The sequence below is a fragment of the Alternaria postmessia genome (genome assembly GCF_024291825.1).
Source record: "Alternaria postmessia strain BMP 2775 chromosome Unknown scaffold_94, whole genome shotgun sequence".
NCBI lineage: Eukaryota > Fungi > Ascomycota > Dothideomycetes > Pleosporales > Pleosporaceae > Alternaria > Alternaria postmessia.
In genome coordinates, this window is record NW_026260167.1 from 64,840 (window position 1) to 92,036 (window position 27,197).

General features: G+C 52.2%; 11 protein-coding genes across 11 annotated transcripts; 6 read left to right on the forward strand and 5 right to left on the reverse strand.

Annotated features, from left to right (window-relative positions):
- Positions 1-112: 112 nt before the first annotated feature.
- J4E82_009566 (uncharacterized protein) lies at positions 113-756 on the forward strand (the record flags this gene model as incomplete). Its single annotated transcript, XM_051735789.1, has 3 exons — positions 113-128; positions 390-580; positions 637-756. The coding sequence occupies 3 exons, from the start codon at positions 113-115 to the stop codon at positions 754-756; spliced, it is 327 nt and encodes a 108-aa protein (XP_051584459.1).
- Positions 757-2,052: 1,296 nt separating this feature from the next.
- On the forward strand, positions 2,053-3,674 carry J4E82_009567 (uncharacterized protein; the record flags this gene model as incomplete). Its single annotated transcript, XM_051735790.1, has 3 exons — positions 2,053-2,232; positions 2,281-3,296; positions 3,431-3,674. The coding sequence occupies 3 exons, from the start codon at positions 2,053-2,055 to the stop codon at positions 3,672-3,674; spliced, it is 1,440 nt and encodes a 479-aa protein (XP_051584460.1).
- Positions 3,675-4,031: 357 nt separating this feature from the next.
- On the reverse strand, positions 4,032-4,885 carry J4E82_009568 (uncharacterized protein; the record flags this gene model as incomplete). Its single annotated transcript, XM_051735791.1, has 2 exons — positions 4,032-4,259; positions 4,334-4,885. The coding sequence occupies 2 exons, from the start codon at positions 4,883-4,885 to the stop codon at positions 4,032-4,034; spliced, it is 780 nt and encodes a 259-aa protein (XP_051584461.1).
- A 603-nt stretch (positions 4,886-5,488) lies between these two features.
- On the reverse strand, positions 5,489-6,968 carry J4E82_009569 (uncharacterized protein; the record flags this gene model as incomplete). Its single annotated transcript, XM_051735792.1, has 3 exons — positions 5,489-6,112; positions 6,159-6,745; positions 6,797-6,968. The coding sequence occupies 3 exons, from the start codon at positions 6,966-6,968 to the stop codon at positions 5,489-5,491; spliced, it is 1,383 nt and encodes a 460-aa protein (XP_051584462.1).
- A 1,452-nt stretch (positions 6,969-8,420) lies between these two features.
- J4E82_009570 (uncharacterized protein) lies at positions 8,421-10,449 on the reverse strand (the record flags this gene model as incomplete). The annotated part of the gene is made up of 3 exons (XM_051735793.1): positions 8,421-9,369; positions 9,414-10,399; positions 10,441-10,449. The coding sequence occupies 3 exons, from the start codon at positions 10,447-10,449 to the stop codon at positions 8,421-8,423; spliced, it is 1,944 nt and encodes a 647-aa protein (XP_051584463.1).
- A 2,289-nt stretch (positions 10,450-12,738) lies between these two features.
- Positions 12,739-15,246, forward strand: BTN1 (battenin CLN3 protein; the record flags this gene model as incomplete). Its single annotated transcript, XM_051735794.1, has 5 exons — positions 12,739-12,841; positions 12,900-13,635; positions 13,684-14,134; positions 14,538-14,702; positions 14,854-15,246. The coding sequence occupies 5 exons, from the start codon at positions 12,739-12,741 to the stop codon at positions 15,244-15,246; spliced, it is 1,848 nt and encodes a 615-aa protein (XP_051584464.1).
- Positions 15,247-15,678: 432 nt separating this feature from the next.
- J4E82_009572 (uncharacterized protein) lies at positions 15,679-16,342 on the forward strand (the record flags this gene model as incomplete). Its single annotated transcript, XM_051735795.1, has 2 exons — positions 15,679-15,786; positions 15,851-16,342. The coding sequence occupies 2 exons, from the start codon at positions 15,679-15,681 to the stop codon at positions 16,340-16,342; spliced, it is 600 nt and encodes a 199-aa protein (XP_051584465.1).
- Positions 16,343-17,798: 1,456 nt separating this feature from the next.
- ATP5 (ATP synthase F0 subcomplex subunit OSCP atp5) lies at positions 17,799-18,677 on the reverse strand (the record flags this gene model as incomplete). Its single annotated transcript, XM_051735796.1, has 3 exons — positions 17,799-18,005; positions 18,088-18,405; positions 18,504-18,677. 3 exons carry the CDS (start codon positions 18,675-18,677, stop codon positions 17,799-17,801), a joined length of 699 nt encoding a protein of 232 aa, XP_051584466.1.
- Positions 18,678-19,468: 791 nt separating this feature from the next.
- J4E82_009574 (uncharacterized protein) lies at positions 19,469-20,659 on the forward strand (the record flags this gene model as incomplete). Its single annotated transcript, XM_051735797.1, has 1 exon — positions 19,469-20,659. One exon carries the CDS (start codon positions 19,469-19,471, stop codon positions 20,657-20,659), a length of 1,191 nt encoding a protein of 396 aa, XP_051584467.1.
- A 375-nt stretch (positions 20,660-21,034) lies between these two features.
- On the reverse strand, positions 21,035-23,813 carry J4E82_009575 (uncharacterized protein; the record flags this gene model as incomplete). Its single annotated transcript, XM_051735798.1, has 2 exons — positions 21,035-23,640; positions 23,738-23,813. The coding sequence occupies 2 exons, from the start codon at positions 23,811-23,813 to the stop codon at positions 21,035-21,037; spliced, it is 2,682 nt and encodes an 893-aa protein (XP_051584468.1).
- A 1,240-nt stretch (positions 23,814-25,053) lies between these two features.
- Positions 25,054-26,850, forward strand: J4E82_009576 (uncharacterized protein; the record flags this gene model as incomplete). The annotated part of the gene is made up of 1 exon (XM_051735799.1): positions 25,054-26,850. The coding sequence occupies one exon, from the start codon at positions 25,054-25,056 to the stop codon at positions 26,848-26,850; it is 1,797 nt and encodes a 598-aa protein (XP_051584469.1).
- Positions 26,851-27,197: the final 347 nt, after the last annotated feature.

The following is a 27,197-nucleotide window of genomic DNA, read 5'->3' on the forward strand; positions in this document are numbered from 1 at the left end:
CGCCAGTTTTTCTCCCAAGCAGACTCTCAACTACGACCACGACCACATTACCTCTTACCACTTCACCTCCACCAACACTTAATCTTACCAAAACCAACCTCACATCTTCAAAATGGGTTTCGAGAAGGGTACGTTTTCTTGACACCTGTCGGACGTCATCGGCCGTTTTCCACTTTGCCTACGAGCGTCCACCAGCCATTGAGCCCGCGCGCACAACGAGATGCGAACCTCATGAGCAACAGACTATCCGCGGCCTACTGGCTGGGTAGTGTGCACCTCAAGAAGCGGTGTGCACAAGGTGGCAGCTTTGCGACAAAGGGGTGACGGTGGCGGATTGTTCGGCTGTAAAAGAAAAATTGTCCACGACACATGGCTAACATCTTCCACAGGCGATTCTAAGAAGGGTGCCAACCTCTTCAAGACCCGTTGCGCTCAGTGCCACACCCTGAAGGAGGGTGAGGGCAACAAGATCGGCCCCAACCTACACGGTCTCTTCGGCCGTAAGACCGGTCAGGTCGAGGGCTTCTCATACACCGACGCCAACAAGCAGAAGGGCATCGAGTGGAACAACGACACTCTCGTACGTTTCGCCACACAAAGACACATCTGGCAGACTCGTCGGCTAACACATCACAGTTCGAGTACCTCGAGAACCCCAAGAAGTACATTCCCGGAACCAAGATGGCTTTCGGTGGTCTCAAGAAGCCCAAGGACCGTAACGACTTGATCACCTTCCTCGCTGAGGAGACCAAATAAGCGTCTCTCGTCATACGAACGTTTATTCCATCCTCTCGACACGCCATGACCTTTCTCTAATACCTTTTCGACCCAAAATCTGTTTGGATTGTACCATCATCGATGATAGACGAACGACGGAGGCGGTAAGCGCAGTAGAGCGCATTATTCCTCCATGTAGATTATGTTGGGTGTATCATTTCAGGGCGTCTTTCGACTTTGGTGCAGCATAGAGCCAGTTTGGAACTTAGTGGCACTTTCGAAATACCAAATCTCCTCTACCGACCATACCTAAGCTTCAATATGATGTTGTGAACAGGTTGCAGTGCCTGTAGTCTTGAACAACTTAATGTCGTCTTCCAAAGATGCAGAATTGGCGAAATTATCAATTGCACGCCTACAAACCTCCACAGACTGAGCCAATGGCATACATGGCAAATTTTCTGACACGTTGCGCGATATTTCCACAAAATGTACAGACTAACAACGATAGCTCAGGACTAGCCACAAGGGTGCGACTCACGCGAGCACCGAACATGCTCGCTGCTCGGACCTGAGGAACATGCAGCCAGGAACTGGGAACATGCGCTCTACCGGTGCTTTCTCCGAGAGCTAGCCGAGGGTAGTGTGGCTGGAGCTTTGGGATGCTTGCGGAAGAGCATTTGCAACGACAACAGTGTCAGTCTGGGCAGGTCAACGTGGGCAGTAAAAACAAAGATGAGCCAAAGATTGACACACTCAGTCTCGTCAAGTGCGGGATACCAGTGATTTAAGCGTGAGGTTTCATGGCGCCTTTTGCCCATCTTCTCCACGTGAAAGCAGTTCAAGTGTGGGGGAAGCGCAGGTGCTCGTCGCAGTGGTGTCATCGCCGGAAGACTCCGTGTACATCAACCATCTAGTCTGTGTCACCGGGCACACGAGCACATGTGTCTCTCTTCCACTCCATCCTTCACTTTCTCAACCCGCTTCCGAGCATACAAACGCGTCGTTACCTCGGCCTGTGCCATCACGACCAATTAGCGTCATAGTGGGGCGGAGCTGGGCTTCGGTAGCTCGACAGTGAACACCACCACCACCAACACCACTTTGGCGAAGACGCAGCGACAAAGGCCGTTACGGCCTCGACAATTGGCATCATGTCGTGGAAACGGAGCGAGAGGTTGATGGATACCATCAAAGTAGGCGAGTCTGTCGCATAGCCCGAGTTGTCGCTAACATTTGGATAGCACTATAGCAACTTTCCAGCAACGGGCATGTAGGACCCATAGTCATTCCTAGCAGCCATCTAATGTCCTATCAGGTGTATCTCTACGCCAAATGGTCCAATTTGGAGAGAAGCCATCTACGGGAACCCTCTTCCGCGCGTCACAATTCCTCTCCGAGGAACTGCCCATACGGTTAGCACACCGAGTGCAAGAACTCAATGAACTTCCAGATGGCCTCAATGAGATGCCGTCTATACAAAGAGTGCGCGATTGGTATGCGCAGTCGTTTGAAGTGTGTATTGCTGAGGTTCTCGCTGGAGCGCGTTGACTCATTCAACAGGAACTCGTCGAATTACCCCGGCCGACCCTCTCGAGCGAGATCAAAGAGCGACTACTAAAACCAGCCAAGAAGAGCGGCGACAAGAACTTGATGAGCAAGCCGACCCAGAACCCTAGCATCAAAACTGGACAATACCGATCTGCGCCGACGACGAATGGCAACGGAAACGGAAACTCGAATGGAAACGGCGGTGGCATCACAAAGGAAGTCAAGGGCGCAAGCCGAAGATACTATGCTGCGGCTGACGACGGACAAGACTGGCCACCAGAGCTGGGCGCATACAACACAAAGTTCGCAGACACATTGGAGAAGATCAAGAGGCGGCACGACAGCGTCGTGACCACCGTTGCGCAGGGCATCCTCGAGTGGAAACGCAAGAGACAAAGGATGCAGATTGACCACAATATCCAAGCTTTCCTCGACCGTTTCTACATGTCGCGTATCGGTATTCGTATGCTCATCGGCCAGCACATCGCCCTGACAGACCAACGCTCGCGGACCGATCCCAACTACGTCGGAATAATTTGCACAAAGACCAATGTCCAAGAACTCGCCCAAGAAGCTATTGAGAATGCGCGCTTCGTTTGTGAGGACCACTACGGACTCTTTGACGCACCAAAGGTCCAGCTCGTATGCAATCCGGACATCAGCTTCATGTACGTGCCTGGACATTTGTCGCATATGCTCTTCGAGACCCTCAAGAACTCGCTTCGTGCTGTGGTGGAAAGACATGGTGAAGATAAGCAAGAGTTCCCTGTGACCAAGGTCATCGTTGCAGAGGGCAAGGAAGATATCACCATCAAGATTTCGGACGAAGGAGGCGGCATCCCTAGATCCTCCATTCCACTGGTATGGACGTACATGTATACGACTGTCGACCAAACGCCGAGCCTGGACCCCGACTTCAACAAGAGCGACTTCAAAGCTCCCATGGCTGGGTTCGGTTATGGACTACCTATATCGAGGCTATACGCACGCTACTTTGGAGGAGATTTGAAGTTGATTTCCATGGAAGGGTAAGCATGAACCCACTCCTAACATAGCGCATCCATTAACACTTGATATCTAGATATGGCACCGACGTCTACCTCCACCTCAACCGCCTCTCCTCTTCATCAGAACCTCTGCAATAGCAATTACCCGTCATGAGGGGCGGATGGACGTCGAGCGAACTCATCCGGTCATCCCGAGGAATGGCACAAGGTAACGGTTCGCGAAAGTACAACCCTTTCCTGGCCAGCAAGGCGATGAAGTTGAAGTTGTCTGGTCAGGTGAGTAGGGAGATTAGCGAGAGGAGACAGGTGGGCGATGCGGCGGATATGTTTGCCGACAAGGCGAGTAGCGATGGGGAGAAGCCTTGGTGGAGGAATGTAGGTATGGAAGAAGGCATGTGAGGTGTAAGATGTTGGACTTGGAACAATTATTTAGACAAGTGGCGGGAGGCACTCGCGGATTCGGGTGCCTGCGACCTTGAAAGGTATCATGCTTTGAGCCAGGCATGATGATACGATACGGCGTTTGGCGAATGCCATGTTATGATCTCAAAACATATGAGAATGAGACGGAAACATAGTTACGCGAAATAGTAACGTTGTTCGTCTTGCCTACAAAACCTCATGTAATGCTTGATATGGAAACGCCAAGGGGTATAAAGCTAACCGTGCTCTGTCCTTTCCCATGAACCGATAAATGCCAAAACCACAATGTCCAACGCCGTAATCAATCCACATCTACCTTGAATTACCCCCACTTCAACCGTGCCCTTGTCCAGAACTAACCCTCTTTCTCATCTTGGCGATATCCCTCTCCTTGCCCTTCGCACTTCTTGCCGGACTTCCACCTGCCACACTTTGCCCTTCTGCGGATCCACCTCCCGAGCCTTGGACCTCCCACTCATCACGCCAAGCTACAGCATCTTTCTCCCATTTTGTAAGGCCAAGGACGACGTTCCGATAGTGCGCGCGCGTTTGCGGTATACTCTGTCTCATGAATCAAGAGTTAGCATAGATCCACCATAATACAAATATAAGAGAGGGCAGAGAGATCGCCATACCTCATTCCTCACGCCCGCAATCCACATAAGCATCTCCTCACTCTCCAGTATACTAATCGCCTCATCCCTTCTCTGCCTCTCCTCCCAATCCTTCCCCTGCGGTCCCGCTGCGCCAAAATGGTAGTTCTTGCCTCGCGCTTGCAGACTCCTTCTTGTTTCCAGCATGGATTTGCTGGGAGTTATACCACTACCACTGCCGCTTCCTCCTAATCCTCCTCCTGCTTGTTTGTGCCCCGATCCTTGTCCCTGTGGCGATTGCTGATATACTCTCGGCGCGTCGAACCACCCCGCGCTGGCGTCGTTGCTGGGGCCAGCGCTGGAACTACCGGCGAGGTGTTGGGGCGTAAGTGTAGTCGGTCCTTGATGTCCACTGTATGGAGTATTGAATCCATATTCTCCAGGTATTCCGCCGCTAGTAGTGGGTGCGTGGCCACCGGGGATTGCAGATGATGAACTGGTCATGTTGCTTGTGAGTTGTTCGTATTGTTGTTGTTCGGTGTCGTGTTGGCTAAGAAAGTTTGCGCCGGCGGGGGTTGGGGGTTGCCATGTCATTGTTGCATTGCTGGAAGATTTTGGCGACAAGCTCAGTGTCTGTGTTGTGCGATGTTGTTGGAGCGCGTTGGGTACGGATGTGGAGGGAGCTTGGAAGCTGAGTGGGGTCTCGATGTTGATGGTCAATGTCCGCGGGGGAGGCTTAGATGGGAAGGTGGCAGCAACAAGACACTACGATTGAGCGTTCCAAGACCTGTCACATATGCTTGTTTATTGGTACTTCACCTACTACTTGCATCGTAGATAATTGAGAAGTCAGAGCATATGCATCGCTGAAGAAAAGACTCAATATCAGGATGTCCTTTGACATTGATATCTGGTAGCTACTGTCATGCCTTGAAACGTCGACACCTCCTCCCTTTGACCGTCGACCTTGGGATATTGCCGTCTAGTGATGTGACCAAAACGCTGAAATGCCAATCTATGCCAAATGCTTAACACACACGCCGAGAGATTAACCTTGAGTCGATCAAAACGCAAACCCCACATAACCTTCTTTGTCCGTCTATAGTGTCGATGCTAGTTCGTAAGGATTCTTCCCACATCCGCTCCCAAGGGAAGCGGCGCCGAGCATATTTCCCCAGGAGCTGGATGGAGTTAGGCCTATGTGCTGCCATTTGCAGGCTGATGCTCAGCCTTGCTGCCCTTACCTCGCCAGGTGCTGACTGCCGGGATATCGGCCTTCAGTCTCTCTTCTTGTGTAGAGTACGCCTTGGGCGTCAACTTGATCAACGTGTGTAGTGGGACTTCCATCCATGGGCTCTGCTCCTGCGGTACGTTCATGAAGTATGCGTAGATACACCTGAGAATGGCCTGGTGTGTGACGATCAAGATGTTCTCGCTGCGCTCTAGCTCCATGATGATGGGCTCGAGGCGGATAACGACGTCGCGATATGACTCTCCACCCAAGTAGCGGTAGTTGTATTTGTCTTCATCGCGTTGCTTGAAGTCTTCAGGGAATTTTTGCTCGATTTGAGCGTATGTAAGGCCATCGCAGACACCAGAGTCGAGTTCGTCGAGCGCTTTCCATTCCAACTTCTCGAATGTAAGGAATCGTGCGGTTTGAATCGTTCGCTTCAAGGTTGAGGTCCAGACAGTAAGTTTGCGGCCGTCGCCGACAGATTTCGCAACCAGACCGGGAAGCGCATGCGCGTAGGCGTCGCCTCGCTCTGAGAGGTTGGCATCTCCACCGATTTGTCCTGTGAGGTTGTACTCGGATTCACCGTGCTGCTACGATTAGCTTTCATAGCGTAGTCTCGCAAAGATTACTTACTCGCGATAACCAGATCGAACGCGGCTTGATGTGGAGGTTCATCAAGTAGTACACCACTCTACTCTGGAGATAGTCCTGGATCTGGTTGATGATGACCTGCTTACCCACGTCGATAAGCTTGACATATGTAAGGTCGCGCTCGTCTTCGTCTATTGTCTGGTACACCTTCTCGTAGTTGCGAATACGATTGCGGAAATCTGCTGCAGCTTCCTCGGGGTCCTGGCCAACATAGTCCGGAGAAGTCGTCTTTACTTCCAGTATGTTGCTCATAATGAGATCCTCGTCGTCACATTTTGACTCAACGAACAACGTCTCGATGTTCTCCGCAGCACATCGTTCTTGGATCCACCTGCGACGGCTCTTGGTCGAGTTTGTGGCGTCTAGTATTGCGATCAAGCCCCTGCCCTCGGAAAACCACTTGCACATGTCATTGACGGCTGCTTCGGCGGCTGCTTTTCGGAGGCGCTCTCCTTCGGGGTTGGAGGTGTCGAAGAACTCGGCGGAGGGGTTAGGGGTTGCAGTACGGCGATACTGTCCAACGTTGAACGTCTTTGATTTGATCGATAACCAATGTAGGTAACGAACGACTGCATGACAAAGGTTTAGCAGTTGCACAGGATTGTGTAGGAGAAGCTTACCTTTCTGTGCGATCAGACTCTTGCCCCGCGCAGGCAAGCCCACCATGACGACGCATATCCGCGTGTCTTCGGCCTGTACACCAGCACCGTTAGTCTTTCTGCTTGGTCTTACGAACTCGCCAGCAGGCACTGCGCGCATATTTGGCGCATAAATTCCATTGGAGTCTGTCATTGTGTGTCGCGAGTCCAGCTCCCTGAAATCCAGTAACGGCGACGCGAATGTACAAGAAGTTGAGAAAAGTTATGAGATCGGAAATCTAGCCGAAGGTATTCCGATATGCAGCGATAGAATGCGGCTTTTAATCAAAGATGCAGCAAGGACAGATGCTAAGCGGTCAACAGAAGCCACAGGAGTCGCAGAGCTGGAATCGTCTGTTAGGTGAAGCAATAAGTGTATGGACGTCGAATGTCGTGTTGCAGAGTCGTGAGATCGGCCCGGCAGTCAAGAAGCGAGAGGAGATGGATTGATTGACGATGATTCCCCCGCATTCGGTACGGCGTCCTTCTTTTCACAAGCCAGAAAGCAAGCGTTCGGATTGCGGCTCCAGGCTAGCGGGCACGGTGGAGCAGATGTAACGGGTGATTCTCATTCGATAGCAGATGCTCTGGCTGCAGTTGATTGTGTCCACTTGACCGGCAGTCGTGACAGTGCAACAACAGTCGTCGCTGGCGCCTACCAATTCGTGTTCCTTGGGGCTCGGCCTCCAGCAATGGGCGCCATCAGGCCAGTTTCAAGCAGTCGCCGTGTTGCTACGAATTCTCCGGTCGTGTGCCATGATGCCACATGCTTCTGCGGTATGACGACAACGGCTCCAGCAGCATAGCTAGGGGTAGTCCAGAACCATGCCATACATACTAAAGCCGCCGAAAGCCGGAAAGACGTGATGGATGGGTGCGAAATTTCTTTACGTTGTAGTAGTCGCACGCCAGTCGTCGTAAATCGGCGAAAAACAATGGTGCACCCTGGAGATCTTCGCAAGAAAAAAGATAACTTACAGTTGATATCGAGTAGGTCCGAGTGTGACCCATTTTTGACATCAGTACGCGTTGTGATGATGGCGTCACGCAAGCTGTCGTTGTGGCGGGGCAGTGGGCTGGCAAAGTATTGTATGTCTAGCAATCTGTCGCTTGGGTGTTGAAGGTAGGAGGATTAAATGCACATCTCGAAAACGGAGTAGATTGTTCCTCGAAGCTGCTAGATGTGTACACGCAAGCCTGGGGTACGTCCAGACCGCTATCGCTCTGGTACTGCAGTGTGTGATCGCCGCGGGATTGGTTATCTCACATGGCTACCACTATTCTCCCCACGTGTAGGCAACCTGATAACAATGCATAGTGGCTGGCAGCCGCTATTTGAAAAGCACTCATATCCAAAGGTGTGGCCATTACCAATATTAAAGACTTGTATTTTTTCCCAACGGGTTCAACAATGCTCATTATATCGTCTTTCATATACCTATACCAAAACTTCGCCTACGCTATGTGCAATCCTACGCCATAGTCCAAGCTATAAAGATGCGGGTATCTAGCAATGCTGAAATCATCTTGCGCTACAAAATGCGATGCGAAATCAATCTCCAGACGGCCGTTATGTGTCATGGACTCTGATGAGGCCAGCTAAATATCAAGCATATAGTTTGGCCATTCCGTTGACCCGGTGAGCGTCGTCGATTCCACTCTGCAAAGCAAGGAGAGTCGCACTAGCATCGAGCCGTCGTTTTAATGCTGCTGCTGTCCTTTCCTGTCCCCTGCTACCAATGCCTTCTTCAACCCATCGGATCTTGTTGATCATAAAACTGAGACCTTCGTGAGCTTTGCTCTTCCTGCTCGAAATGCCATACTCGACGGACCCGGTGTATTCTTGGAGTTGCGGAAGGATGAGTATCTCAATCTGCAGGTCCATGTCGGCAGGCGGCGTCACAGGAGCGGCCGGGGTCTTGATCAGAACGTCAGCAGCATCGGTTGGGTCGTTGGGCGCGGTGATGCGTGGATCGAGCATAGCAACATCAACGGTATCATCCCATTCGCCACGTATCCACCCAGAATGGATCGCTGCAGCAATAGGGTCTGAATCATCGCGATACACACGCGCACCCCAAAGATGTCTCTCCAACACAACATGCTGGCGTTGTCGTGGTTTTAGGTAGTATCGAGGTACCCTGATGGTAAAAGTGCAGTTGATGGGGTTGACATCGAAGCGAGGCAGACGTTGGGGTTTCGAGGCATATCCGAATTGATCGTCTAGCGACGAGTTGGGTTTTGGCAGTTCTGTCTTTGCTTCGTACAATTGCGATCCAAGATGCTTACGAGGACGCTTAGCAGCTTCCTCAAGAATAGGTTGCACGTCGTGGACCTTAGTGAGGACCTTCGTGACTTGTTGCGGCGGCTGGTGGGCAACTCGGGGGGCGTGGTGGTGGTGATGGTGATGTGGATTTGCTCCAATATGATGGTGGTGATGAACCGACTGGCCTGGGCCGGCTTGTGGTAAGCTCGCTTGTCGCCCGTTAATCAAAGTTGAGGCTGGTGGCATGGACGCGTCCTCGTCAGGCTTGTGGTGGTGATGATGGTGGTGACTATGCTGTTAGTAAATACCTCGACAGAGGCTGAGTAGACTCACTGATGATGGTGGTGTTTGTTCCGCTTAGCCCCACGAGCGCCAGGTGTTCCTCTGCCGTCAGCGTTCTCCATGTCGAAAATGCCTTCCTCGTCCTTGACTCGTTTCGGCGGCTTTCTGCCTTGCTGAGAGCCGATCCTTCTCATCATTTCGCCGTTGTCCGACTCAAATGAGCCCTGACCGTTTTGTGGCATGGGACTTCCCCGCGACGGAGTCGACGATCCCAAGCCGCTGCCGAGCCCGGAGAACATGCGTCCGAATTCGCTTTTGATACCAGGATCTTTGCCAATTGACAAGGGCTGCGCCTGGGCACCTTGAACAGCTTGTGGTAGTGGGGACGCTCTGCCAGTCCGTCTGCTTGCTTCCAAGCCAAAGCCAATGTGTGATTTGGAGTGTTGCATGGCTTCACCCATCTTGGGAGGCTGGTCGTATAGGGATCGGGATGACAAAGAGCGCGCGAGTGGCTCAGTCCTATGTCGCTCAGAGTTGGGATCGGAGGTAGGAGGAGCGTGATACTGCTCCACAACGCGGTGGCCCAGCTGGTCTACACTGCGTCGCAGCATTTCCTCGGAGCTTGGTGGGCCATAGCGAGGACCACCTAGCATGTGCGGAGGGTATGGACCGTAAGTGCGATGCATCGGTGGAGGCTCCTCTGCGCGACTATCCTGGGGAGGCTCGCGAGCAGCACCGGTGGGCGCTGATTGACGCCAAAGACTGCGCGGAGGTTCTGATGAGCCAGAGATATTGCGTTGTGGTTGAGGGGGACTGAAGCCAGATTGCGACACAGGGTGCACAGTCACGGGCCGATCTCTCTCGGACGCGCTGTGATTTGTGCCCGCTAGGAGCTCTGCAGCGTTGGGCCTTGCGTGATGCGACTCGCCCAGTGTGCGTCGTCGCTCCTCAGGTGGTCCAAAAGCGCTGCGCCGACCTGCAAATCCATCGTACATGGACCTCCCCTCTTGTTCAGTGTTTCCTTGGGGACCCATGGGCTGGCTGTTCGGTCGAGATGGGACATTTCCAGACGGCTGACGCCCTGCATCGTGCGCATATGGACGATGGCCAGGGAAATTCAACGGCTTGTAGGATTGCGCATTTGGTGGTAGCGACTGGCGGCCTGGGTCAGGCGAACCTTGGTTGCTGTAGGACTGTCTGGGTGATCCAGCCGAGAAGGCGTGTCCCTCAGATGAGCGCGAAGTATTGCTAGCGTACATGCTGCGCTCTGGAGTGGACTGGCGACGGAACGGGGGGAAATCTGATCGTGCGCCAGCTGGCAAGGCACGCCGGGGCGAAGGTGGCTGCATGCTGTGACCGTTGGCGGATGAGGCGTTGGTGGGAGGTGAGGGCTGTGGTTGTGTTGTTTGATTAAGGGCCCCTGTGTCACCCCCGCCGCCGATGAGAGAGGAGATGGACATGCTGCTTCCCGGTCGCAACGCCTGCCCTAAGCCAGGAAGCTCTCTGTTGGCGCCAAAGTTGGAGGCGTACTGTGGACGCTGCGACTGGGATGCATGAAGATGCTGCTGCGTGGGAGAGGATGGGGGAGGCATTTGGGGTCGCGCGAAGGATGGTGGAGGTGGAGGGTCGTGAGACGGGCCTGGAGGGAGAGTTAGTCTGGGACAAAGCTTGAACCATTGCTTTTGGGAGCGGGGCTGTACCATAGGAGGCCGGGGGACTGGCGCCGTTCAGCGAAGAGTTGCGCGCAGCATCGAAGCTATAGGGCGCAGGCGGTTGAGGATTGTTGGAGGCCGTCATTTGCGGTGGAGGGTTCGTCTGAGAGCGATGAGTCTCGTAGTGTATCGGTCGCGCTAAAGACATGGATCAGCACAAGCTCGGACATTGAGTCGCGACTTTTCGAAAGAGGTTTAGAGGCCCGCGGATCGTGCATTAGCTAGGAGCCACATCTGCGGAGTGCGCCATAGAATTCGCCAGACCCATGCCAACTCCACCGACAAATGCGCGCACCGTTCTGCAACCCAAATGCTCGGTTGGTGTGGCTCGGGATGCTATGGCGACACTAGTAGGGAAACACTGCCTGCATTTGCTTGCATTCTTATGACGAGAGGGGCGGTGAAGTGCTTTTTCGCAATTGACGTGTCATGCCGCACGTCAATGCAGCCAACGTCTTCCCACTACCGTCTCTTGCCTGTCTTTCCACCACCCAGACAGCCACGCGAGCGGTGCCACAGGGACTGAGACACTCAGGTCAAAATGCAGCCTGGATGACTTGAGCACCTTTGTGACTGGTAAGAGCTACAAAAATGCGCAAACAAGTCCAGAGTACACTACTGATGCTTTGTCCCTGGCCTGTGCACTGCGCAGATGTGCTCTTGAAGACATGGGCAAAGATGTAGACCTACCTGTATTTGACCAACTCCCCTGTCCTTGCCCCTCAGCCTGGCCTTGCGGCGCGTTGTTACCAGCGGACCGTCCTTGACTACTGCCTCGAGCATGTTGTGGTCCTGACGGGAGGAATGGGTCGCGACGGGGCATCGAGTACGGGTCGACGGTGTAGGCAGCGTGGGGTGGCTGTTGTTGCGGTTGCGAGGCTGGCGGGTAGCCTGGATACGCTTGCGTCGTCTGCGGGTGGTAGTTCACAGGGCCGTCTGGCGGACGTTGGTAGGGTGGTGGGCGATCCATAGTCGACTTGGGCTCATCTGAGTAGTGAGGACGAGGGAAGATGTCAGGATCGCGAACAGAACCTCGCAAGGTAGTCTGAGTCGATCGTACAGTGGTCAACGATGGATGTTGTCGTCGTCGTCACGGGGAGCGGCTCCAAAGCGAGCTGCCGTATTGCAGAAGGAAAGAAGCCTCGAGCATGCGAGGAAACGAGAAGGCGCAATGGGACCAAGCGCCAGCATCCCTGTAGGATATAGCGCAGCCCCGCAGCCCGACTAGAGGAAGGTATGACATGTGTGATAGGCCTTTGCACCCACCCCAAGACGTTTGCTCGACAAAAAGCCATCATGATGCGTATACCAGAGAACCCTGGCAATACTTGGTCGATAGTGCCTGACAGTCTCGCCCAGTCTGTTGCCACTCAAGGCACAAAAAGGAACGCGCATGCCATGCGACTCGGAACATCTGACGCCCGTTTGTCGCCCATGCAGCCCGTTCCTGAATCGTTCCTTGACCGCCTGGTGCCAAGCCCTGATCGGCAGGTGCCCCCATCCATGTCACTGGTCCAGCCACAGCCATCATCAACACCACCACACGCAGCTGTTCCGAACTGCTCCTCGTCATCTGAGGCACACGACACGTGCCAGTCGCCTTCACCCTCAAAACTGCGATATGTGAAGTGCCATCACCTCTGCAACCTATGCCGCTCCTCCCCATGCCTGGCTCCCCCGCTTCTTCCTGGGTCGTCTATCGTGCGCGCTTGAAGGCTGTCTTCCACGGCGCTGATCCACGCGTATGCGCCGCCTTTTGGTTGTTCGGTATGCATGCACCTGAACCCTCGATGAGGGGCAGCACCACGGCAGCTAACAGCCCTAGGCCTCATTAACAATGTCCTCTACGTAATCATCCTCTCCGCTGCTCTCGACCTCGTTGGTCCAAATGTCCCCAAAGGCGCCGTACTTCTAGCCGATGTTATCCCTTCGTTCCTGACAAAACTATGCGCCCCATACTTCATACACAAGATCCCATACACTGTTCGCATCCTCATATTCGTCGCTCTCTCGGCATGCGGCATGCTCATCATCGCCCTCACCCCTCCGCTGCAGGACTCGGGCACCATTGCCATCAAGATGTGTGGAGTGATGCTTGCCAGTCTGAGCAGTGGAGGTGGTGAATTGAGCTTCCTTGGCCTGACACATTACTATGGTCACTTTGCTCTGGCTTCTTGGGGCTCAGGTACTGGCGGCGCAGGTCTAATCGGTGCTGGAGCGTATGCCATCGCGACCAACACGCTGGGCATCACCCCTCGCACAAGTCTACTTGTCTTTTCCTTCCTGCCGCTAATCATGGTCTTGAGTTTCTTCGTCATACTCCCACTTGGGCCGCTGCGTGCTGGCGCTCCGAAACAAGGTGGTTACGAAGCCATCGATAACCAAGGGGACGACGAGGAAGACGAGGTTGCCCAGGCGCATGAACAAGACGATCTACTGTCTTCCTCCATGCATTCAGCTTCAGGGCGCAGCTTCACTTCTGTCAATAACAAGGGTGCTAACAGTGCACCGAGTAGCTTCCGGGCGAACCTCAACCGGGCGCGAGGATTGTTCTTCCCGTAGTAAGTCTATTGTACACACCCTGAATACGCAAGGCTGACCTGCCACAGCATGTTGCCCCTACTCCTCGTCTACATTGCTGAGTACACCATTAACCAAGGCGTTGCACCCACTCTGCTATTTCCCCTCGAATCCTCCCCCTTCGACGAATACCGTTCTTTCTACAGCACGTACAACGCCATCTACCAGGTCGGTGTTTTCATCTCGCGCTCCTCCACACCCTTCATACGCATACACCACCTATACGTCCCATCGTTTCTTCAAGTCGCCAATCTCATCATCCTCGCCCTGCACGCCATGTTCAATTTCATCCCGAGCTACTACATCGTGTGCGTTATCATATTCTGGGAAGGCCTGTTAGGCGGGTTGGTCTATGTCAGTACCTTTGCTGAGATCACGGATAACGTTCCGAAAGAGGATAGGGAATTTAGTCTGGGTGCGACCAGTGTGAGTGATTCTGGAGGTATATGCATCGCTGGGTTCTTAGGCATGGCCGTTGAGGTAAGTCTGTGTCGCTGGCAAGTTAATCATGGCAGGAATTACTGCAAATTGCAGTGAGATTTGTAATATCATACGCTTTCAAAAAACCTTGGTTCCATACCGTTTGAATCATCCTTATCATATGACTCTGACCTCGCGGTCCAATCAGAAAAGCTCCTACGACTCGTTTAGAAGGTTGACGTGTGTGAGCAATTGTGATTTCATCGCAGTAATTATAACCACGGTTTGGAACCGGCAAGTTTTTACTCTTTAGTGCATACAATACATCAGCATTCTCTGCTAGATACATATACTCGCATTAATCTTCTATAATATGTCACCAATCCTTATCTACAACACTACGGGCGGGATAATGAGACTACTCCCGCACGAGGCTTCAAAATATTCCAGTAACCCACCTCAGTCTGCACCTGACGCAACAGAACTCGACACAAATAACTCGACACTACACTCTGACACTCAGCAACAACAGGAAATGAAGGCCGGTTTGCCACAATACCATATCAACGGTGTGGAATTGAGATGGAGTCCAGCCTGCAATATCATCCCCCAATATCCCATACGAATTGTAAGTCTACATTCTCTATTTCAAATTGACAGCTGAGATGTATCCCGAACGGTTTGATAGTAAATTACAGCATCACCTGATCATGTAAAATACCGCGAATGTCTGTAGGATGTGCTTTCAACTCGACGAACCCTACTAACACAAGTGCTAGACGGGACTAAAGGACACGAAAGAGAGCACTGTGGTTGTGAAGGATCAGGTTGGGCTGGACCAGTTGGTCATGCATGTGAAATGGAGGCGGTGTGGGAACCACCTGGAGAAAGACGGTCTTGAACCAGTCGACATCTTCGATGGTCTGGGTTGTGAGGGAAAACAACGGGGTGTCATATTTGAGGAGTACGTGGGTTGTAAAACAGATGGGGATTGTGAGGACGAGGACGATGATGAGGAAGTAGATGTAGTTGCGCCCATCTTTGTCCAGGTAGACGTACTCAGTGCCACTGATGCCGCTTTCTACGAAGATGACGAAGACGCCGCGACGGAATTTGACGAAGAGATTGGCGTCCGACCTTGTGTTGGAAGGCAATATGTTTGGCAAGTTTGAAACGGCCACTGGAGGGTCGTCACTATTACCAGTCATTACATCCTTGAATGAACAATCCAACTTTGATTCTACCAAATTTCTCATCGACATGCCTGTTTCTCTAACCATACTGGCTATGGTAAATCTCTCCAAGTCCGCCTTTAATTGTTAGTCGTCTAATTCGTGCACCAAAGCGACGTTATGGCAAGCATCGTCAGATGATCCACTTCCCGCTTCGAAACCATGGTTCGTCCCTTCCGCCTCGCTACAGTCAAGCCTATGAACGAGCAGCAATCGATACTGCCGCGTAGGAGTCACAGAAAAGCCATAGTATATATCTGGCAGCAACGTCCCGATCAAATTGTCATCCGATCCTAATCTTCTACACTGTCTCCAACTGTCTTAACCACCAATACGCTTGCCTTCCAAGCCACTCACACCAACAACACCAAAATGCCTGCACAAATCCAACGCCGGCGTTCAAATCTCCTGAAAACGTGGCATATCGCTACGCTAGCACCGGGATTCGATGCAAGTCGCCTCGATTTTCCAATCCTCGTTGTAAGTTCTGCTTTCCGTTACAGACTCAAGAAGCAGAAGGATGTAGCTAACAAGACACGAATAGGCCACCAATGACAACAGGGACAAGATCCACGTTTCTTCACAAGAGGAACTAGATACCATTCTCGCCAGGTATCGGGATAATGAATCTCAAAAATCCTCTACACTGGCTTCGTCTCCACAACGAAGCGACAGTGTGGTCGGGTCGTTGAGACTGAACCCTCAACTATACCGCACCGACATAGATAGTATCAGTATCATCTCTTCCTCCAGCTCCTCCGCCTCGTCGGAAACTTCGGCAAGTGAAGAGTATGATACCCCATTATCCGAGCATTTTGTCAATGGAGAAATCGTATGCACAGGTGGCCTTACTCTTGAGGCTCGAGATTTGACGCAGATTGAAAACGAGGCGAGAGATTTGGTGTTTAGCCGTGGACGTTCTGTGAGTATGGCTGTGAGGAGGAGGTACAGGAAGAAGACTACTGGGGTGCAGAAGGTGAAGAAGTTTGTGTCCAATTTCTTCAAACATCTTGGTAGTTTGCGCTACAGTGCATAGCAGGGGCGATTTGAGGCCTCCTAATCTCAATAACTAGATTCTTTAGACTTGTCTTAGTAGACTATGTTTTGTGTGATTTTTGTGAAGCATTTCCGCTCCGCTCTGAAGCATACCTGAGTAATAGAACTCTCATGTCAATGTAGAGTATTCTCTCAAATCGCAAATCGTGCACATACTCAAAGACTCGACTGTATGCGCTTCGCTACCTCCCAAAAGACGTAATGCGCCCGTGCGTCTATGGTGAAGATGAACCATAGTCCAGGCATCCAGGGACCCGCTTTCCTCCTACTGTGACTATGTTCGCGACGAAGAAGGACCAGAGTTGCGATTTCCATAGAACCATAGTTCTGTCAGAAACTAACGAAAATTCCCTGCTCATTTCGTATATGAACAGCAGTCCTGAGCCCTCTAGACTTTATCTTCATAACGATTTACCCAACGCTCTAACAGCCAACTAAACGTCACATCAACTACTAAAATGTCAGCATACATCGAAACCGCATGGCCTTGCCAGCAAAACCTTAATATCCGCGAGATCCAAGCAACACCTGTCGCCCTTATCAGGTTCCTTCTGCAGATTGTAAGTAGCCCACGGCCCCTCCCATGTGATGAAAGAACATCCCTGAGCGGTATTCCTTGCTCGAATTCTGTGAAACTTACCAACGTTGCCATAGACTGGGCTGAATTACGAGTCTCCATCGACATGCCCAGACATCGAACTGGTGGAGACCAATACCCACCTTGCATGGCTGGTGGAAAAGTACGAACTCTTCCTGGCGAGGAAAAGGCTTGCGCGCCTATCTGATACTCCTACAACAGTCAATGTGGGACTACCATATGATGGTCATTCTCTTGGATTGATCGAATCGAAACCAAGAACCTACGAGGTCGGCTATTACGTCGCCCCAGGAATGCCTGAAGCAAGTGACGAATGGCTAGTTCATAAGCCATACGACCCCTTGGTAGACACCCATACGGAACGACCACCAGTCGCCTCGACGCCTACGTCGCGAACTCTATCTGCTCCCGGGACGCGAACTCTATCGGCTCCTGGGACGCCTGTCAGACCCCCGGACAGACCAGAGACTCGGGTGGTCCGTGCAGGTACGGCACATGGTGTGGCTATGACTGGGCTGGATGCAAGGTGGAGAGCGTAGATGGCATTGGTTGCATTTTGGGCATTTCGAATATACCTTCAACTAGCTGCCATCCAGGTGTGCCAGTGAAATACGTATTGCTAGCAGTGTTAGACGGACAGTAATGCGATATCAGTTCATAGTCTCTGTAGTTCATCAGCTGTTCCAGATCATCCTTGACACATCCAAGCGCTCAAATCATCGGTCGTTCATGGCGCGTCGCCAGGTGGTAGACGGTAGTAAATTGTTCTTTTCCAAGACTCATCTAGAATACACATGCCTACCCCTCACGTCCATCGCCATGCGCTCTCGCTCTATATTTACAAAGTATCCTTGAGGAGCTTGTTCATCTTGGCCATCTTGGCGGCGACAGACTTGTCGATGGTGCGGTCGGCGATCTCGACGATGAGTCCACCGCGGATCTCGGGGTTGACCTTGGGAACGACCTTGAGGGTCTGGCCGTTCTGGACGTATTGCGAGTTCTTGATGGCGTTCTCGAGGCGGGAGATGGTCTTGTTGTCGAGAGGCTGCGTCATGTCAGTTGTAGTTCTGATTTTCTTTCCAAGTCCTCCAACTGTGTTGTTCCATCCCATCTCAGAGTCAACGTACCGCAGCGCTGGTAACGGTAAGCTCAACCTCGCCGCGGTGGGCACCCATGAGCACACCGAACTTCTCTACAACACCCTGTAGTACGCCCAATCGGTTGTTCTCGGCCAGTGTGCTGAGGAAGTTCTTGACGATGCCGTCCTTGTCGGCGCCGCCAATGTGCTTCTGGAGCTCCTGGACAATCTGCTGCTTGTCGGAGACGGAGAGCGAGGGAGCGTGGAGGATCTGGCTGAGCTTGGCGTCCTTTTGGAAAACACCCTGGAGAGCCTGGAGCGACTTCGCGGTGGGGTCGAGGGCGTTGGTCTTCGCGGCCGCGGTGTACTACCACAATTGTTAGCCAAAGCTCTTGCCTAGCCATTGGCCCGCATTCCATCCGCGTATCATCGCCAATGTGCCAATTGAAGTCGTGGAAGGCGTACCAGAGCACTCGCGTAGGTTCCGTCAACGCCGAAGAGGGCAACCGGGGGCTTGTTGGCAGAGCCAGTTGGGGCAGCGGCGGCAGCGTAGCTTCGGGTTGCGGCGTAGCGGGCGGCCATTGGGGCGCGGGGCGCACCAGCCCGGAAAGCGGTGCTGAAGGCACGAGCTGCAGACATGGTCGGTAGAGGGGAGATGGATTGCGGGATGGGGCAGCTTTCGGGGCGCGGGTGCAGTTGAGGATGCTGCGATGAGGTTTCTGAGCCCGGCTCGGCACTGGCTGGGGCTAGCACCGATTGGGCCGCGGGTTCTCTACCCCAACCGCAACTCCATCACGAATCTTTAAGAACTTTCATCTGAAGGCAATCATTCACTACTCGAGTGACGTCCTGATTCTGAGGCATATCACGCGACCCCAAAAGTTCTTTTACCATCTAACTCGGTCGGCGTCTCAATCTCAAGCAAAATTTCAAAACTTGGCAAAGCCGAAAGTGATTGATTGATAGTAGGGCCTCTATCATGAAAAGTGTTTGTGGTATGACGTTGTGGCGGAAGCTCACGTAGCGAAAGAGAGGGTCGATAGGCAAAGCTCATGATGATATACGACCTTGCCCCACCACTACTGAACACCATGCTGATCGAGCGACAACCTCGTCGCGACGACCCCTCCAGGACCATGTAGATGGGTCTTGGCATATAGTGTCTAAGATGTATACTGCCCACGAGGCACATCACCTATCGGCACAACACCAAGCTCTCTCGGAGAGCGTTGGTCCTCACTCCTTCACCTCACCATGGGCGTATATTGCGAACACTGCGTCACGAGGAGTATGGAGATACCCCACCTCGAGTCTAGCAGCAGTCCTCCCTCACCTTCACATATCCTCTTTCCTGCGTATTTACTAGTCTTTCAGTCTACCTTACTCTTCTTCTACTACCTAACAACCCACTCCGTATAAAGTAAAGAACCATGGCCAGAATGGATACTCCATTTGAGCGACCGCAAACACCTCCATGCTCGTATCCCCTTACGCCACCTTCCACCGGCGGCCCGAAGAAACGCGTGCGCTTCAGTGATGTTGAAGACTTCAAAAGCAAGGCAAGACGCGCTAACGCTGTCAGTGAAGGGGAGTCACCTGATGCCTTTTTCGAAGAGCCCGAGGAAGCTTTCGATACCGAGACTAGCAATGGTAGCGATGATGGAGAGAGTACTCCACTAGCAAGCAACACCGTCCCTCTGTCTCCAACTTCGACAGGCTTCTCCAAGACCAAGCCCACAGCTCTCGAGAAGCACAACACATTCGCCTCTTTAGCCTTCACTATCGATGCACCTACCACCATGACTGAGCCTTTTCGCTTCATGGACCTCCCTATGTCCATCCGCAACCAGATCTATGCGCACCTCCTCGTCGTCCCGGGTCTGATATGTGTTCGTCAGAAGCGCACTGCGTTTCATAACGAAAAGACAGCATTCCTCTACACCGAGCGCCGTGAGTTTCTCCCCGGTATTGCCTACGCCCTCGTCCACCTCCACGTTGACGGACACAAGACTCGTTTTGCACTTGTCGGCCGCACCAACATCAACATCCTCCGTGTCAGCAAGGAGGTTTTCGCCGAAGCCAAAGCTGTTCTATATGGCAAGAATGCATTCGAGGTCGTCAGGCCCACAAACGAGCTCTGCCCGCCGCCTGACTACAGTGTTAGGCTTTTCCCTACAGGATGTCAGTGTCTTGTTACTCAGCTCAACATCAAGATCCGCTCCTTCTATGACCTCCATTGGCTGCTAAGTGGTGGTTACAACGATATGAAGAACTACTACCGCGGTCTTGTTTCTCTCACCCTAATTTTGGAAATGGACGTTGCCAGTAAAGGCTTCGGGAAGACTTGGACTAGGATGGGCGTTGAGGAGAAGTGGGAGTGCTATATTCAGCGTCTCCAGGGAGAAGTGGCGAAAGAGCTCTTCAAGAAGATGCAGGTCAAGGGCACAGACACCAAAATTGTTCCAACTTGGATGAATCTCCGCGTCCTATTCTCGGGTGAGAGATACGATGAGAGAATGGATACCGTTGTTGATGTCGGAGACGCGCAGCAGGTAAAGCAAGATGAAATGAGACAAGGTTTGACAGAGGCCTGGGAATTGTTCAAGAAGCGGGGAAAATAGGAGGAAGGTATTCGAGTTATGGTTGGACTGACAAGGTTTGTGCGTATCTTGACGTCTAAAAAGACACACAAGTCATACAAGAGCACGCTATCGAGGAACATATTGGATGGGCAAGCAGGTTTTGGATGATCTTGCAATTATGCTTTTCGGATTGGGTTATTATCAGATACATAGATTAGAAGCATTACGCATTAAAACACTATGCGAACGTTTTGTCCAATTCCAGTTCCAAGTATATCCTCCCAGTGTCCAGTGTAATCCCTTCCCGTATTTCCGAGTCGTTATATATCCCAGTGCCCATTGTTGTCCGAATACCAAGCGCCGCGCTACATGCATCAAGTCGTGATTAACCCATTTAAACTTTTATCCCGTTGCTCACAGTAGTAATGTGAGCCACCCCGCAGCACCAACGATCAAACTCTCAATCCATTTATCCAAACCACCAACGTGCGTAGATACTCCAAGTGCCTTACTAGTCTCTCCAATTCCGCTCGCAATCAAGTCTCCGGCATCGCGGCTTCGCGTCGTAGAAGCTGAACTCGAACGTGTCGTACTGGCGCTATTGCTCTTCGGTAGCTTAGGAATGGTGCTGGTTTGTCCATTGATGATCAGGGCAGTTCCCTGTGAGTCCAGAGAGTAGGTTGTCCCGTCAATCTCGATTGACGAACCAGGTACGAGTGTTGTTCCGTCGTTCAGAACGTATTCCGTTGTTCCGTCTGCAACAGTATGTGTGTATGTCACACCGTTGATGGTCAAGGCTGGAGCGTCAGTAATGCCAGAGCCGGGTGCTGCCAGAGTGGATGTAACGCCGTTGACGACGATGACGGTACCAGATGCGCTCGTGGGCATAGAGTATGTAGTCCCGGAGATAGTAAGGACGCCACCCGGAGTAAGAGTCTGGTCCGGAGCAATGACATAGGCTGTTGTGCCGCTAACAACTTGCGCAGTAACGGATCTTCCTCCATCAAGAGTCACAACAGATTGTCCCGCCCCCAACACCGATGTCTGCCCGTTAATCAGGATGGTCGAACCTTGTCCATTTTCAGGCATACTGTAGGTCGTGCCATCAACGATGAGCGTGCTTCCTGCGCTTAGTGTTTGGCCGGGTGCTACAACAAAGACCGTTGAGCCTCCTACGACAGTCGCTGAGACGGTTTGGTCGTCCACTGTAATAACGGGCGCTCCAGTTACCACAGGAACATTCGCAATGGTCTGCGTAGCACCATTGACGATGGCCATACCGTTCGGCTCCATGCTGACTGTGTTTCCGTTGATGGTGATGGCAGGGCCTCCTGGCTTCAGTGTCTCGGATCCAAGGATGTACTCTCCTCGTGAATTTGGCGTGACAACACCTCCGCCCACCATAAGAACAGGCAGACCTTGAGTCGTTGCCGGATTGAAAGGGACCGTACTTCCGTCTACAACGATTCGTGTTCCACCACCATCTGAGGGTACCACCACAGGCACGCCGTTGATAGTCTTCGTCTGCCCTTGTGTCAACGTTTCGGATCCAATTACGATAATCGGAGGAACTGGATTATGATTTTGTCCGTTCTGATCATCCGGCTCGGCCTGAGTTGGTTTGGGAGTGTTCACTGGGAAGACAACTCCACCAATCGTCACGCTTCTAGTCGTAGTCACTCCTGGATTTCCGTTTGTCCAAATGGAAGGGTTATCGTGGTTGACCGTATTCACAACGTCTGGAATACTCGGTGAGGTTTTCCCGCCACCTTGAGTCGGCTTGACCGTGTCATCGGGTATTCTGTCAGGTTGGCTAGGCGATGGAGCATCGTTGTTATGTTGATTAGGATCGGGTTTGTTTGTGGGAGTGGGATCTGCTATCTTGTTTGACATCGTAGGCTCTGCGACATCCTTTGTTGCTGTATCTTGACACCTTAAACAACCTCGAACCGTGACGTGAACAGACGTGGACTCAAAGCTGGTCGCAATATATGTCCCTGTCAAAGGTGACAGGAAGATGGGAAATGGCGATGGAGGCGGTGCGGCTGGCGGGATGAGTCCTGTAGGTCTAGGACGCAAGAACGATTCGGGCGGTCTACTGTAGCTACAAGTAGCGATATCTGAGCCGCGGAATTGACTTTGGATAGCTGGATCTTGCTTTAGATGGTCGATTAGTTTCGAGGGAAGTGGAACAGGTTCGCCCGAGGGTGTGCTTTCAGGAGCCTTCCCTGTGTAGGTAGCAATGAAGTAACTCCATTCTTTGGTTTTCGTGCTTGCGGGCTGCCAGCTCGTTAAGGGCTTGACTGTTGGCGAACAATACCCTTGGGTCAGATTGCTATCCGGCCAGTATATCTCATGGTAATCATCCAATGCGCCAGAGAGCCGGTTGTATATGACGTAAGTTGGACCTGCGTCGAGGTGGACGATTACTCCTGGTGTTGGTTGTACTGTGAACGTCGGTGTCGCGCGTGTGATTAATTGGCCATTAGCTCCGGTAACAGTTTTTGTCTGGTTGACAGTACGCTCCTCTGTAACGACAGTCTCGACAGTACCGTTGTACATGTAAGTCGAATACTCTGTAACGATGGTCTCGGTTACCACTGTGCTAGTCCATGGGTTGTAAAACTCCCCCGGTACGTAGGATGTGGTTATAGGACCATACCCTGCGATAATACAGCCTGTACAAGCTCCATTGTGTACCGAAGAATTGGCAAAAACTGACGTGATATCTGAAAGCGGCGGTGCACTTCCAGAGGCAGTATATGTAACAACCGTGGGTGTCACTTGAGAGATGGAGTTGGTACGATTTGTGTAGATAGGAACCCGAGGAGGAGTGGGCAGATGTGGAGGAACATTGTGGAAAACCGACGATGTTATGTCCAACGGCGCAGCCAAAGAAGAGCTCACATCGTAAGCTGGACCTGGTATGGCCGCTGGAGTAACAGCAACAGGCGCATGTAAAGTAGTTGAGTCGAGTAGTACCGTGCTACTTGGCAGCGCCATCACTGATGTGTTATTACCTGAAAACGTCAATTTTGATGGTCTCAAGACGGACTCTGCTGCATACCATCTGTGGATTGTTAGCCACCTGAAACTTGCCTGACAAAAATGACGTACCTCTCCTGTTGTGTATGTTCGTATCTAAGCCCGCCACAACCAGCGCAGGCCCCAGTAGACTGACAAGTCTCCGCATCTTGCAATGATCCTTCTACACCAAGCGAGTGACAGTGTAAAGGTCAAGCAAGATGTCGCACATGCAAAAGAGCACTGTAAGAGCGAAAACAGCGAGATTCAGCCCAAAACAGTTCAGATTCCAATCATTCGATGAAGGCTATTCATACGCATGATCAGCTCGCGATCCATGCACAGCCCTAGTGGTAGCTACGCTTAGCGGAAACACGAGGCACATACCGTTGACGCGTATGACTGCCAGGGCATCTTCCAGCCCCGGTCTGCCGTGCTGATCAACTGGACATACCATGTATATCCGCCTAAATTCAAGCTTCGCGCTGACATGGTCCGCAGTGCACCGAAAAACACCTGCGACAGTCGACGAATGCGTGGTCAGTATCTAGGTAGTGTTATGGACGAGGCTTGTTTCACATTCTAGGCGTGGACCAGTATACCCTATATGACCTAAAAGATCTGTCCCGCAAGACCGATCGGATCTTGAGTCGGATTGCTGTAGACTGGAGCAACGAACTACTAGGTTTGCCGTTTAGGGCCAAGTGAAGAGATTGCTAGGCTAGGTCTTAAGGTTCTCGGCGAACACAATTCGAGCTTGTAGGTAATAGTTCTGAATGGAACAAGGCGTGCGCATCTAGCCAACTCAACCAAAATGGGTGAGTGGGCACTGCTGACTACCTGCATGTCTCGAGTGCTATCAAAAGAGAACATCTGATAGCATGACGGAGGCGTCGAGGTGTGGCCGCTTGGGCCGGGATAGTGTCAAAAGGAGGCTGATACGATGAGCTGGGGAATGGTTCCAAAGGTCCGTCATTGGTGGGGAGGCTGACTAAACCGTGCGCTACCCCTTAGCATGCCACCGGATGCGCCTCTCCCATGAGACCTCGTATTGCGCTCGACGAACCTTGGAAACTAGCCATGCCTTCAATGCTGCGGTCATCGAATCATGCTGCATAGCTTATGGCGGCCTAACGACTAGGGCGTGGGCGATCGTCACGCAGCGCCCGCACCTGTTGTGGTGGGTTCTTGGACAAAACGTCCATGAACCGCTCTGGACTCCAGGGCTTCCGATAGCCCAGGGACCGCACTCCCGGTATCAGAGCTGACTCGACCTGGGGTCCCAAAATCTTCCGATAGACAACTGCGCCATGTGCTACCTGCTTCAGACCGTCTGAGCCGACGATCAATCGCTTGCAGGTCCATGTAGAGACATCGGCCATCCTTCACTACCGTTCGCTCGCTACACAATGCGCCTCACAGCGCGAGCTACCGAGGCCCCGGAGCCGTATGTCGTGCCTCCTTCGGATAAGTTTGACGGCGCGGATGGAAGCTGGAGCACCTTCAAGATAAGCGTTGGAACACCAGGACAGGACTTTCGTGTGTTGCCGAGCACAAAGGGAGGCGTCACATACGTCATTGCCGAAGAAGGATGTCTGGAGGGAGTCGACCCGACGAATTGCCCACAACTCCGAGGAATAGAGGTTTTCCAGAGCACGCAAAGCACCGGCTTCCAGGTCAACGCGTCGACAACATGGTCGGCGATTGGACAATACGATGTGGATTTGGAGGACGCACTCAACTACACAGGAAGAGGACTGTTTGGCCTGGACACTGTCACGCTAGGCGCAGCTGCGGATAGCAGCTCCTCTATATCACTGACGCGCCAGGTCGTTGCTGCCGTTGCCGATCCAGACTACTACTTGGGACTCCTTGGTCTTGGCCAGGCAAAGTCCAGCTTCAACAGTGGGAGCCAGCCCATCGACTCTTTCCTCTACCAGCTGCGCGAGAGCAAAAAGATTCCCAGTTTCGCCTATGCGTACACAGCCGGCGCAACTTACAGATTGAAATCTGTCTTTGGCAACCTGGTTCTGGGAGGCTACGATGCGACGCGATTCGAGCCCAGTGCGAACGACTTCTCGTTTACCTTCTCCCAAGACCCCTCTCGGCTCCTGACTGTGGGAGTGGACTCAATCATGGCGACAAACACACTACAAGGCACCTACTCCCTGACCTCCGGAGCACACTTCTCCGTCATCGACTCTACAGTCCCACACTTGTGGTTACCTGCAGACGTTTGTGCACAGTTCGAGACAGCCTTTGGATTGACCTACGATCCTGAGACAGACCTGTACCTTGTCAACGATACTATCCACCAACAACTTGTCTCAAACAACCCAACTCTCACGTTCAAGCTTGTAAACTCGCTCGAAGATACAACTACGAACTACACCAACATAGAACTGCCGTATGCAGCCTTCGATCTTCAAGCCTCGTATCCGTACTACCCGAACGCAACGAACTACTTCCCGATTCGCCGCGCCGCCAACGATACACAATACGCACTTGGTAGGACGTTGCTGCAGGAGGCATATCTGATAGTAGACTATGAACGGGCAAACTTCACGGTTGCACAGGCAGTCTTTCCCGATCCTTTGCCCGCGTCAAACGTCATCACGATCAGATCACCGAGCGACTCTGATTCCACACAAACCTCAACTTCGTCCTCAGGCCTCGGCGGAGGTGCCATTGCTGGGATTGTTATAGGCGCAATCGCTGCTCTCCTCCTGTTAGCACTGGGTATATTTTTCTTCCGGAAACACCGCAGCAAACAGCAAAAAGAACAGCGATACGAACTCGCAAGCAAACATATATCAGAAATTGATTCTAGTTCTAATGTTCTTGCGGGCAGCCTGCCTCACAAAGCTGTGGGCCCGCAAGAACTTCAGGGCACGCCATTGACAGAACTCGCCTCCCCTGTGAACGACCAGTTCCCTGGCCATGCGTATCCACAAGATCAAAAGACAGTCATTGATATGGCAGACGAACCACAAGAGCTGCATGGCGACTCGATAATGCCGGTGACACCCAGATGGCAAGAAGTACCGCCGCATCCACGTTTCCAACAAGAGATGGACGTAGAGAGCAGTGCAAGCCACAGCGTGAGCGGTGTGCCCAGCGACGACGGATACGCGACTGGCGAACTTACACTCCGCTCTGGTGTATCGCCAATTTCACCGCAATTTCCTCGCAGCAAACATGGATAAATAGTTTTTAATTTTGGACAGAGTCCGGCAAAGGCGTTTGGGTCTGTCATACTTCTAGAGATACCACACATGTATAGGAAATGGGCAGGATTTAATGCATACGCAACACGAATGCGAGAATATTGATTACTATTTTGCAAAAGGCCTAGGCACGGGACTTGCAGCAGAGATCGACATCCTCTTAATGTATATGGCCCACGAGGAGTGAGCTTGGAAATAACAGTACGAACTTATAAAAGAGCTAGGAGGTTTTCGACGAGACTGCAAGGAATGGGTAAGAATTCTTGTCAGAGCCTGGAGATATTTAGTAATCATCCTAGGCACCACTCAGGTCCCAACAGCATTGT